The following is a 12477-nucleotide window of genomic DNA, read 5'->3' on the forward strand; positions in this document are numbered from 1 at the left end:
AATCTTTGGTTTTTCTTACCCTGTGTTCAAAAACACATAAAAAAATTAGGGTAAATAAATTTCTATTAGGAGTGCTAAACAGCCTGCATCTCCATCACCCTAAAAAGCCTAGACAAAAGAAACCTTCCAGAACAGATAACTTCAAATGACGACTGCACCAAAATACCCAGAGTAACCACTTTAAACGGGGGTGACTTAAACTGAATTTGCTCTGCTCAATTCGAGAATTTTAAAGCATCAGAGACGGGAAAAGTGAGGTGGAGAGGAAGAGCAAGAGAAGAGAAAAGGAAAGAAAGAGGGAGGGAGAGAGAGAAAAAGGATATATCTCATCAAAACCATTTACCTAGTCACCTCTTCCTCTCCCTATGCACTACGTTCACATCTGAAGGTAGAAACACAGGAGTTACCCTCCTCAATCCCATTTATTGCAGAAACAAAAAACAATGATTGAGCAATCTTATCTTAGCCACAGGAGAAAGACATTGATTTGGGGGTCACTCACCAGTTGTTTACTTGGAGAATCGTAAGTCCTGTGTCTTGAGCTAACTGTTTCTTCTGCTCTTCGGAAGGGTACGGATGCTAATGAAAAAACAAATGTTTTGAAAGATGTATCAGAAGTTAAGAAAGAGTCACTTACGTCTATGAATGAAACCACTGTTTGTGATTTCTTTAGTCTATGACTTGATTTTCCTAATCGCGGCCTTTTAATCACGTGTGGGGGAAAATGTGGGCAGAGCCAAGAATCCAAAAACCTGCCCGTGCCGCCTGGTTCCCACCACGCTGTGGAGGCCAGCAGCACAAAGCCAGCAGCGTTGCAAGAATTCAGTTTCTTCGGTCAATCAGGGATGCACAGCACTTGGGCGATGGGTCTAAATTTGGGTTGTCTACAGTCACTTCATTTACACTAAGGGAGCTAGTTTCAGGCCCATTTTACTTCCTGGAAAACCTCTGTGCAGCCCTTCTCCTATGTTTTCTTTGTGAGATGGCTCAATACAATCATTATTTCCTGTTTCATCTAAGATTATTGACAGTCAAAGTTTGGAAAGTAAGATTGTACATAATCACAACTATACTTGGAAGCCATGGCAACCGCTTCAATTACAGCAGAGTTCACTGACAGTTACTTATGTTGACTCCTTTAAAGGACAGTGGAAGATTCTTTCATTTTTCCTGGTTGCTGCTCCGGGTTAAGAGGGTCACATACAATGACCACACATCACAAGCAGTCAATTATGGGAATGCTTCACACAGAAATTTTACATTTTACCCTCAAGTGTGGCAATAAGAGAATGAAGCCATAGGTTTCAGTGTTTTTTAATTCTTTACTTCACAGCACAACTCACCAACATTTATAACAAACCATCCTCCCATCATCAAACCCCTTTCCTCTCTCATTCTGAAATCAGGTTGTTACTTTAGATTTATGCATTTACTTTGAGACACTCTACTGGCATATACATAATTATAAAATATGTCTATTAAATAGGTCCCTACTCTAAATTCACTGGCTTTCTTAAACAGAGAAGTAAACTTTTATGCAGCATGTCAAAGTCATTTCTAAACTAGAAAGCCTTCAGGAATAAATATTTCTCATCAATGTTATTAAAGAGTGACATTAGGAACAACAAAGTATTCCATTCATAGCATTCTAATCATTCCAGTGTTTGAGAGTGAATGTTTTTCACTCATCTAAGATTTTATTCTTCAGGTATTTCATCTTCCATAATAGCGTGCATTATCCAAAATGTGCACAATTACTTATTAGCAAACCCAAATGCCATTAGGTTAAACAAAATCCCCTGTATTGCAAAAGGGGTTAACTAGATTTGTATTAATATAGAAGCCAGGCTTTTAATATTCTGCAAATGTTAACAAAGAAAGATGATAATGTTGAGTTAATATGGGTTAAGCATAAAATGAAAATAAATTTTTCTGATTGCGAGGTGTTGACATTTTTTTGGCTAGGGCCTCCAGCCTGTTCCTGAAAGCTGTGTAATTACAGAAGGCTTTTCCCCTCCTTCCCCCTCCTGCTTCGAGCCTACCCACATTAGTAATGACCCCTTCACTGCTTCAAAAACCACTAATGGTCTTCAGCACGGGCAAGAAAAATGAACAGGATAAATTGGAATCCACAGTCAGTAATTTGCATCCTATGAGGCAGCTTTGGCCACTCACACTCATTCCTGGCCATCAATCGTTGCCTGTCAGGTGCTGCACTCTGCCACCATGACAAATACTCCTCCTAACACTCTGATTCGTCCAAACAATGTAATTGTCCTCTATTCTCCTTTTGGTAATGGAGATAATGAATGACTGCACAAACAAGAAGGACTGCTCATCACAGACCCCAGGAGTGGCTTCAAACTGGTAAAGACCTAGGGTACAAATTTTAATTGACTGACAACATTGGTTGGAGGGAAAATGACCAAAAACATCCCCAAGTCCTTCTTGTCGTGGTATTTTCCTGCCAAACTCAAGGGAGGAGCACCCTTTGACTTTGTATTCCTCTAAGATTTTGAAAGCCTAGGTTTATAGGTTATTTGCCCAATGGAAATCAATTCTGCAAATAACAAAAATGAAAATGAAAACAAGGCCTCATCACAAGGATGTATAGATCTGCGTTGGTAATGTTGTCCAGTGTGCTGTTTCTTCATGCAATGTTTTCTTTTTTCTTTTTTGGTGTGTGTGTTCAGTCTTGCTCAGCATTGCGATGTTTTTGTCAAAGACAGTTCTGACAAAATGTGGGCTGTAATGTGTGTGTGTATGTGACAGAAACAGAGGCAGACACACACACACACATACATGTGCACAAACATAGAGAAGGTTCAGATGAAATAAAGATTTAGGATGTTAAGGTGGTAGAAGAATAGAAAGGTAAAGTTAGTTACAGTCAGTTCCTTCAAGCACTGTACGTTCAGATGGAATAAGAAGAATTCTTCCCTGTGTTTTTTATTAGAAATTTAGTCAAATGACCACAAAATTACATAAATAGTGCATTATATCTTGGGAATCCCTGAACTGTACTTTCGCTATGAAAGCAGTTGCAAATTCCATCCACAATCATTAAAAAAAATTGGGACCTTACGAAAATTCACCTTGCGCAGATGGCTTTTTTTTTAATTAATAGGGAAGACCATAATAACTTTAACTTATTTAAATAACATTCTGTGGTTTTGAACATTCGTGATTCTATGCCCCTTTTATACATGGAGTGGACTGTTTATCTCAAAGTGTTCTGGCAGTCGGCCACTGTATTTCTAAAATTAAAAAAGGGACGGAAAACAATCAGCTTTCAGAGGAATTGGAACCATGGCAATGTGTTTTGGATTAATTTACAAATATATGTATATATTTAAGGCCAAACTGTGGAGCTAGAGAATTTCTACTACATGGTCTGTCCTATGCATTCTTCTACTTTATTAGAGCAGACATCATATTGAAATAATAAACATGGGAAGCCTTCACTTCTTCTTTGATGTATATTGCTAAATGTCTGACTGGCTCAAATTTAAAATAAACTTTGGTATGTTTGCACTTGAAACTGGAAGTAGACCACAAGCAATAATTTGTTGTCAGTTTCCATATTCTTGGAATAAGGCTATAGTTTAGTCTGCTCACTGATGGGGGCCAACCCACATTGGTCCAGTGGCCCAGAGGTGGCTCAACTTACTCATAAGAACATACACTGTAACATAATAGCAATGATGATGATTCCCTTCATCAAGAACGAACCAGCATAGGTCAAAGTTTTTCACATCCCCAAATAATTTTAAAGCTGCTGTTGAATACAAGTGACTCACAAAGATTCTCTTATTTTGAATATCAGCTGACAACTGTTCAAAAATTTAATAAGACATGTATGGCTTATGACTCAATGTAGATAGAAATTTTTTTAAATTGCCTTTTTTCTAAAGACTCATTCAAATGTGAGATGTATCTGTATCCTAGATACTGACCTTAGACTTTTTTTTTTCTCCTCCTTTTGGGGTTAACCTGGTTGATCAAGTACATGCAAATGGATCTATAATATAAATTTATCACTGAAACAGTTCTTGGGTGAAATCACTTAATAATCTTCTTCTGCGGTTAATCCTTGTCCATTTTTATTCAAACTGGAACAAAATTTTACCCAAATTTATCACAATCTTTATTCCATGTTGAAAGGATTTATACTAATGTTTTAGAAAACTTCAAGTGATATTTTTAGTCATCTCATGAATTAAAAGTACGCAATAAATTAATTATCAAATGGATCAGAGTTAAATAAAACGTGAAGTTCTCATCAAAAGGTTTTCCCCACATACACAGCTGAGTGAGAAGAGGAAACTGTAGAACAACATGTACCTTCAACTTTTGTAAAATAGAGAAATAGCTAAATAAATACATTAATTAAATACACACATCAACGCTTGTCATACAAGAAAAACATCTGAAAAACACACACTGAATAATGGTTCATGTTGTGTAGGGCCTGGGGTGCAGACTTTTACTTTCTGTTTATATACTCCTATATCGTCTGCATGTATACTGCTGCAAACAATTTTTAAAAATCAAATATTAATTTTAAAATGATAATTTATTGTAATTAATTTATACACTCCATTTTAGGAAACTTTATATTATTCATTTATTTATTTTTGGCTGCGCTGGGTCTTCGTTGCTGCGCAGGCTTTCTCTAGTTACGATAAGCGGGGGTTACTCGTTGTTGCAATGACCAGACTGCTCATTGCGGTGGCTTCTCCTGTTGCACAGCATGGGCTCTAGGGTGCTTGGGCTTCAGTGGTTGTGCTCCCCGGGCTCTAGGGCACAGGCTCAATAGTTGTGGCACCCAGGCTTAGCTGTTCTGTGGCATGTGGGATCTTCCCAGACCAGGGATCGAACCCATGGCTCTTGCATTGGCAGGTGGATTCTTTACCACTGAGCCACTAGCAAAGCCCCTATGCTTCATTTTTCTTTAAAAAAAAAACATACTAATTCAACTTTTTATACAGTTAGGTACTCTCTTTTGTGATTCATTGGATTTTTAAAAAGAAGGGCATGTCAAGAATCAATCATTAAGGTTACTCTCCTATCCTATGAGTTTGACTCACTGGTCTATAGAGTTTACTAGATAAGTTCTTTGAGGAACAATGTGCAGTTTGTCAAATTTCTTCTGTAATGGCTGTAATACAGCCATGGAGACAAATGATCAAATAATTTGTTGGGCAGGTTCTTAGTTTGAGCAAAAACTTGGAAACTGGTCTTATGATCACCACTTCCTTTTCCTCAATCCTTACCCCTCTGCCGCTCATCCCACCCCTACCCCGACCAAAATACAATTTCTTTTATAGAGTTAATTCAGGTGACCTTGAGTTTGATGATGATGCTCATAGATGAAATCCTCTAAGCAATTTCTCTAATAAGGACAATGAAGCTGCATTGGGTATATAGGTATTTATCACTTAGTGCTCTAGGACCAGGCTTACTGAACTGATACGAGTTGGTGCTAAAGATCTAACTCCTGAATAAATAAATGCATTTTTGTGGAATATCAAACTTATTCAATGACCATTAATTTAATTTATCTTAAGTAAACAGAAATTCTGATGTCATGATTAGAATGTAAAACAAAATGAAATCTGAAGATGAAACCAGAAACAAGATATTTAAAAACCATCACATCCTCATAGCTGGATGTAATTTGCTTTTCACTAAGTTCATATAGTGATTTACTTAGCATTTATAGCTTTTAGCCCTTCATTTTCACATCTTGTTTATACACTTTGACTAGGTACAACTTTCTGAGAGTAAAGCCTTAAGTTTTCTAAACTTTTGTATTTCTCCCCCAACTCCCAACTCTGGCTCAATGTCTCTTTCACTAGAAAGAGTGAAAAAAAAAGATGTAAGTTCTCATTTAAGCTTTGTCAGTAGTTCTGCCACCTTGAACAAGATTGTGCCTTGAACAAGACTGGGACTTAGTCTCTGTAATGGCAAATGAGGATGTTAACAAAGCTGTACATGCTTTATGAAATATCTATGGAAATTATAATAATAAAGTCTGTGATGGTTAATTCTGAACCTCACTGACTCTTTCTCTCCCTCTCCTTCTCTTATCCACATACACACTCTTCTCCTTTCCTCTCAAGTTGTCTGAGCTTCTTATCACTACCTCAGGATGCAGTAAAAAGCCTTTGCTCTTCCACTACAAAGTTAAGGTCAAATTTCTACCAGAACCACTTCTACATGAGACGTGATGTCTCTTGCTTCATGTTACTATTTGTAAATCTGCATTTTCTGGGTATCTTATCCTTATCCTAGTTCTTGAGATCATAACCACAAAATATTGAGGCAAAAAGGTCTTTAAACAGAACCTTGTCCTGCAACCTAACTTACATAGATAAGGAAACCAAGATGCACATGGTGTTACACTCCTGGCCACAGAAACAGGAAATGCTCGGATAACCACCTGTTCTCCTGACATTTAGTGGAGGGCTTTCCCACTCTAACATTAAAGTTTTTCACTGAAGTAACTTTTCCCCTTTCTCCTGATAAAAGCACCTTGATTTTACTTCAGAGAAATGTTGGGGGTGGCTCACTGACCCAGGCTTAGCCAATCAACATAGCTAACCATCCTGGCTGCTTTGAAGATGGAAGCCAAGCTGAGCTTAATGGGAGTCAGTTAGGACTGTCAGTCAAAGGTGTTCCTTTGTCACTGGGGTTACTAAGTCAGTAGAATTTGTGTCGAGTTGCCATCAGGCCATTGTTGCCACCAAATGGAGAGAGGCTGATGGAGGATGAAGAGCACATAGACACAAGCAGAGCCAGAAGCTATGAAGAATAGATTCATGCACATTTCTGCCCTTGGATCCAGCTTTATCTAAATCCAGCCACCCTTTACCTTTCCGCTACTTGAGCCAATTTATACATGTGGCACGTTTTAGATTATCAGAAATTTTCTCAGTTTACCCCATCTCCCTCTAGCTAAAAATGACTGCTTATTTTTTCTTTTAAAGAGAAGGATGATGATGAAGCAAAAGAGGGAAGAGGCAGGGTTGGGGGAAGAAGAAGAGGTGAACCATTTTGCTTTGACCTAGATCTAGACTCTGATCGAACAAAGCAAAAATCTTGAGGATTTGGGATTTCTTAAAAAGTTGATCAGCTTTGTGCAGTGGCCTGTATTGTACCAATGAGGTTTATCTAGGGTGTGATTATTGCTAATTAAAAAGTTGATCGGCGTTGTGATCCTAAAAGATTAAAAAAAATCACCTAACTTGGAAGACAGAGCTTTAAACATGCAATGTATATGGAACTGTGAAAAATTTATATCTTTTTTTCTAATTTGAGAAGCAAAGTACAAGGTAGAATTTTTATAATGACCATACAGAGAGCAAATTTCAGTATGTTTCTTTATGGAAAATTGAAACTCTTAAGGGAAACAAATATAAATTCATCAAAATACCCAAGAAACACATTTAGACACAAAAACCATACAGAAACCCAAGGCTTTGATAATGAAAAATGACACAAAAGTCATTACAATCATCTGGCTAATTTAGTATTATTGGATTTAAGTAAAATTCCAAGGTGCTAAAGGAGAGTTTATTTCAAATGTTGTATGATTATAACATTCCCTTCCATTTCCATGATTCTGGCATGTCCACCAAGGTCAGTCCAAACACTAGGTCCCCTGGAAAGTCTTCCCTAACCTTGAGTAGTCACTTCCCCCCAAAATTCCACAGTGCTTTCTCTCCTCCCATTTTTATTTACTCCACATTATCTTTTATGTATATATGTGTTCTTGTGTTATAGCCCTCACTGGACTGCAAATCATTTGAGGACAAGGTTTAAGCCTTCAACCTTGAACTCTCTACAGCACTTAGAATATTTCCTACAGAATAGGTAGTCAATACGCACATATTTGTGAATGCATTATTTCTGAAACTGACACTCTTCTATTAGAAAGGACTGACGGTGCCATATATATGATACATAAAAATTCAGATAAAAATGGTAAGATTCAGTCATTTAACTGTTTTACCGACACAATATTTGGATATTTGAAAACATCTACTGAATTTTTCACTTTTCATCCAGATGTTTGGTGTCATAGAAACCCAGATTCCAGATTTGAATTAGTTAGCTGTCTTTTTTTTTTTTTTTTAATGTCAGATGTATATTTGAGAGGAAGAAAATGTGGCAATTTCAGGAGATTCATTTCCATTTGAGTTCATGTGGAAGTAAACAGATTAAATTATAATAATCACATCTTTTAAAATTCAGAAAAGGTTTGAGAGATTTTAATAATAGCCAGATCCTAAGAGATTAACATGTTTGGTTGATATTTAGAGCCACAGTAGGAAGGCCTCATTAAAGCGAGCAAAGAGAAAGGCATACGCTCTTTTGTAGATAAGCTAAAGGAATACTGAATGAGCCTGATGGATTATCATACAGAGATTTAAAATTTATTATTATCAAGATATAGGTAAAATAAAAGAATGGAGAATGACTTTTTCATGAAACCAAAGTTAAGGGCAAAGTTAAGGACTAAGGAGAAACACTTTTTTGCATCTGCAGAGGGAAATGTTACATATACATGTACTGCAGTGATACAAAGGGAGTTCATATGGGCAGAAGCAATGAAATTATATGATGGTCAGAAACCATCTACACTCATTCCACTCCTAAACTTCCAAAAAAACATAAAAACATATTATAAAAACACATTAGAAAACATCTGCAGATAGTAGTCAGGATTTTAAGCGCAACGAATATAATTATTTTCCTATTGACTGAGATTTTAAAGCTGAGCAGTCTTATTTTGAAAATAACAGCAATATATTCCTAAGGCTAGAGAAAGATAATTTTTATTTAACATTTGTTAGGATGCTCCCATGAGCTGCTTGACCATGCGTGTTATGCTGCCTACATGGCTAATGGGTAATCTTACCAAATGAGCCAAAGGCCACAAATAAGGCCTTGACTCATTTAACAGTCATTTCACATTTCCACACTATGACCAAATTAATATTTTATGGGGCTACTCAGTTCTACAGCCAGACCACTTTTCCAAAAAATTGAATTTCGTGCTTATTTATTTTATGGATCATTTGTTGAAATAGATTTCAAAACAGGTTTAGGCTATTTAGATTTTTCAGTGAACTGCAAAAACAAAACTTACAGACTCAGAGTTTTAGGAATAAAAGTCAGAAGTCATTTAATACAAACTTTCTCAGTTTATGTCTAATGAAACTAAGGCTGAAGTGAAGTGGCTTGCCCTAAATTTGGTTGGCGTCCTCCTTTTTTAAAGATGTCCCTGACTTCCTCAAAGAGAACAAATTTCATACTTATATAACCTCAAAGAACATTTCTTACAGAACATCTTATTTCTACCTAGGAATCACGAATACCAGTAGCCAGATTTTACCCTATAAATTACTTAACTCTTGTATCCCATATATTCCCATGTAATCCTATTTTTCTTCATTAGCCACACTGCATTGTAAATACTTGCTTATTTGTCAGTTTCTCCTATTGCACTCTGTGCTCCTTGAAAGCAGGGACTGACTATCTATACTTATTTCCAGAATCTAGTTCACTGCTTAGCATGCCAAGGTATCAATAAGTGCATGTAGAATTAATCAAATTTGAGAGTGCAAACAAGTGAATTTTTTGCATCCTAAAAATACTATTTTGAAATAAGAGAAAAGGAAGTTGGTTGAGGTGAAAGCTAGATAGCAAATGAGAAAGGAGATTTAAGGAAGAAGACACTCAACAAGGCAGATAAGACCAACCACTCACTCACGTCAAAGAGTGAAATAGTGAAAAATCAGCTCTTATTTAAAACAAAAGTATAACTTCATAACATAGAGTACTAAGTAGAAATTGGCAAATTCAGATGGTGCCACTAAGAAACTATGGAAAGGAAATAAGTACATAGGACTTTTCACTAACATTTAATTTCTTCTTGTTAAAAAGGCTGAGGAGTTGCTTTAAAGATATATAATATCTAGACCACTTAGATACTTGTATATAATCTTATGACAACAATCCTACTGAACAGGCCCAGACACAGTGGCATATGAGACTGAACTAGAAAAAAAAATTAGTTTAGCTTTTAATCTTGGGACTTCCCTGGTGGTTTAGTGGCTAAGACTCCACACTCCCAATGCAAGGGGCCTGGATTTGATCCCTGGTCAGGGAACTAAGTCCCACATGCTGCAATGAAGAGTTCACATGTTGCAACTAAGAACTGGCGTAACCAAATAAATACATAAACAAAAATAAAAATATTTTTAAAAATCCATTAGATTTCTTTAGTAATGGGAAAAAAGTCTGGATAAAAAGTTGTAGGGTAAATATTAAAGAATTACTGAGCAAATTTACAAGGAATAATAAACAATTCCAGTTTATTTAGTCTAATTTCATTTGCATGGGCCATGCTATAAATAATTTTGTCTGATTTACTTAACGATGCACTGAAAGTCTTACTTGACAAGAGAAAGCTAACATGGATTTAAAGAGGAAGAAATTGTTTAAAGAAACTGAGGGTTATCTCTTTTTCAAAAAGGTTATTATCTCTAGAGTAAGCAATGGAAATGTTGTGGATATTATCTTCTTTGCTCATCTCAGAGTACAGGATAAGAGAATGGGGTTAATGATAAGCTAAAAAGTCATAAGAAGGAAGTAGCTATAAACTGATGACTTCTTGTGATGCACAGTGGGGTGGTTAAAAAGAAAACTTTAGTAGTGACTGAGTATGTCTTGTACAGTCTTACAGAGGTATTAATCAGAGTGGCTATGATGAAACAGAACTCCTTAATGAGAGTTAATTCTTTGATTTTACAGTTCACCAAGATAAAAATTCTAAGGTTTTAAACACTAGCGTTAGGAAATTGGTTGAGAGGTTTCTCACCGGCTTCTTTTTCTGATATACACAGAGCTTTTTTTTTTTTACTGTAAATGAGCATGGGATACAACTATTTACTTAGAGATACACTCTTAAAAAAGGGAAGTGAGCGAGAAGAAAAACTTGTCTTTTTTAAAAATTATAGCTCCATGTTCTCCAAATGTTTTGGAATTTATCTGACTTTTAAAACTATGGGAGAAAGATCATTATCAGTCTGTCTAGGAATTACAAAAATATAAGCCAAAGATATTACCCAATTGTTTACCTTAGTTATGCACCATACTAGTAAATAAAGCAATCAATTGGTGCCATAACAAGAAAATGTCTAACTGAGCCATCAAAAAAGGTCAGTTAGCAGTATTTATTTTGGAATTCCCCACAGTTTTATCTTATCAATTTGTTTTTCCTTCCCTTTTTAAGAGTAGCCTGTTTAGTGAAAGCTAACTACATCAAGATGGAGATAGAACAAGGTACCACCACATTTATCTATGATAATGGACCCACCTGCCAATGTAAGATACACAAGAGACTCGGGTTTGATCCTGAGGTCGGGAAGATCTTGGAGAAGAAAATAGCAACCCATTCCAGTATTCCTCCCTGGAAAGTTCCATGGACAGAGGAGTCTGACAGGCTACAGTCTATGGAGTCGCAAAGAGCTGGACACGACTGAGCACAAGCAGCCCAATGTACGTATAATGGCCCCATTACTATTCTACCCAAGCTTTAGAACACGCAAATACTTAAAAGAGTGTTTCTAAGTAGATTAAAAAAAAAAACCAGTTTGTGAGTTTCTAATTTGTATTTAGAGCAAATGAACTCATCGGTAAGTAGAGCACCTTCAAAATGTCTTTTGAACATACCTATGACTATGCATCTTCTGGTAATTATGTATACAAGATCATAAAATAATCCATGTCGTAAACAAAGAAAATGAAAAAATATATGCACTTAAAAATATATCTATAACTCTGAATATCTTTTGATTAAACATTTACTCATTCAAGGTAAAAGCGATCAAATATTGAAATAACAAATCATTTGATAGTATTTAACCTTTTTAATTTTTTTAAGTGTTTAACCTTTTACCATGATAATTAAATGCTATGCTAAATACATCCAAATAAATTTAAAATGTATGGACTAAAATACAGAAACAGAAATTAAAAGTTTCATGCAAAACAATAAGGATACATGCTAGAATATATTTAGAGTATACTTAAATATTAGTGTGTGGCTATTTTCTTTCTAATTTGCATAGCAAACCAGAAAATAGTAAGAAAAAGGTCTTCTTAACTTGGGTAGCTAAGCTGACCTTGGCAGAAAGTATTTGCATCTGCTTACCAACTTGGATAAAGGAAAGAGATTTAATAGGGTACATATTAAAAATATGAATATTTAAAATTACTGCACTGGCCATATATTTCCAATCCGTTAAGTGATAAGATTTATAGAAAACAACAGCTACTTCTTATTCCTTCTGATTTGTATATTAGAAATTGATAGTATATGTTTACATTCTTAGAACAAAGAATTCTATTTTTGCATGAAAATATTTCTTACAAGGATTTAAGAAGCCCTGAAAGGGGTTGTCT

The 12477-nt window shown here is 35.8% G+C and overlaps 1 protein-coding gene across 8 annotated transcripts in view; it reads right to left on the reverse strand.

Annotated features, from left to right (window-relative positions):
• Positions 1-12477, reverse strand: part of MEIS2 (Meis homeobox 2) — a 220396-nt gene that overhangs the window by 69384 nt on the left and 138535 nt on the right. For all 8 annotated transcript variants that reach the window (XM_043471417.1, XM_043471414.1, XM_043471415.1 and 5 more), the window contains one exon: positions 503-579. In XM_043471417.1, coding sequence (XP_043327352.1) covers positions 503-579 — 77 coding nt within the window. The remainder of the gene's footprint in view (positions 1-502; positions 580-12477) is intronic.

The sequence above is a fragment of the Cervus canadensis genome, chromosome 6 (genome assembly GCF_019320065.1).
Source record: "Cervus canadensis isolate Bull #8, Minnesota chromosome 6, ASM1932006v1, whole genome shotgun sequence".
In the NCBI taxonomy this organism is placed as follows: domain Eukaryota; kingdom Metazoa; phylum Chordata; class Mammalia; order Artiodactyla; family Cervidae; genus Cervus; species Cervus canadensis.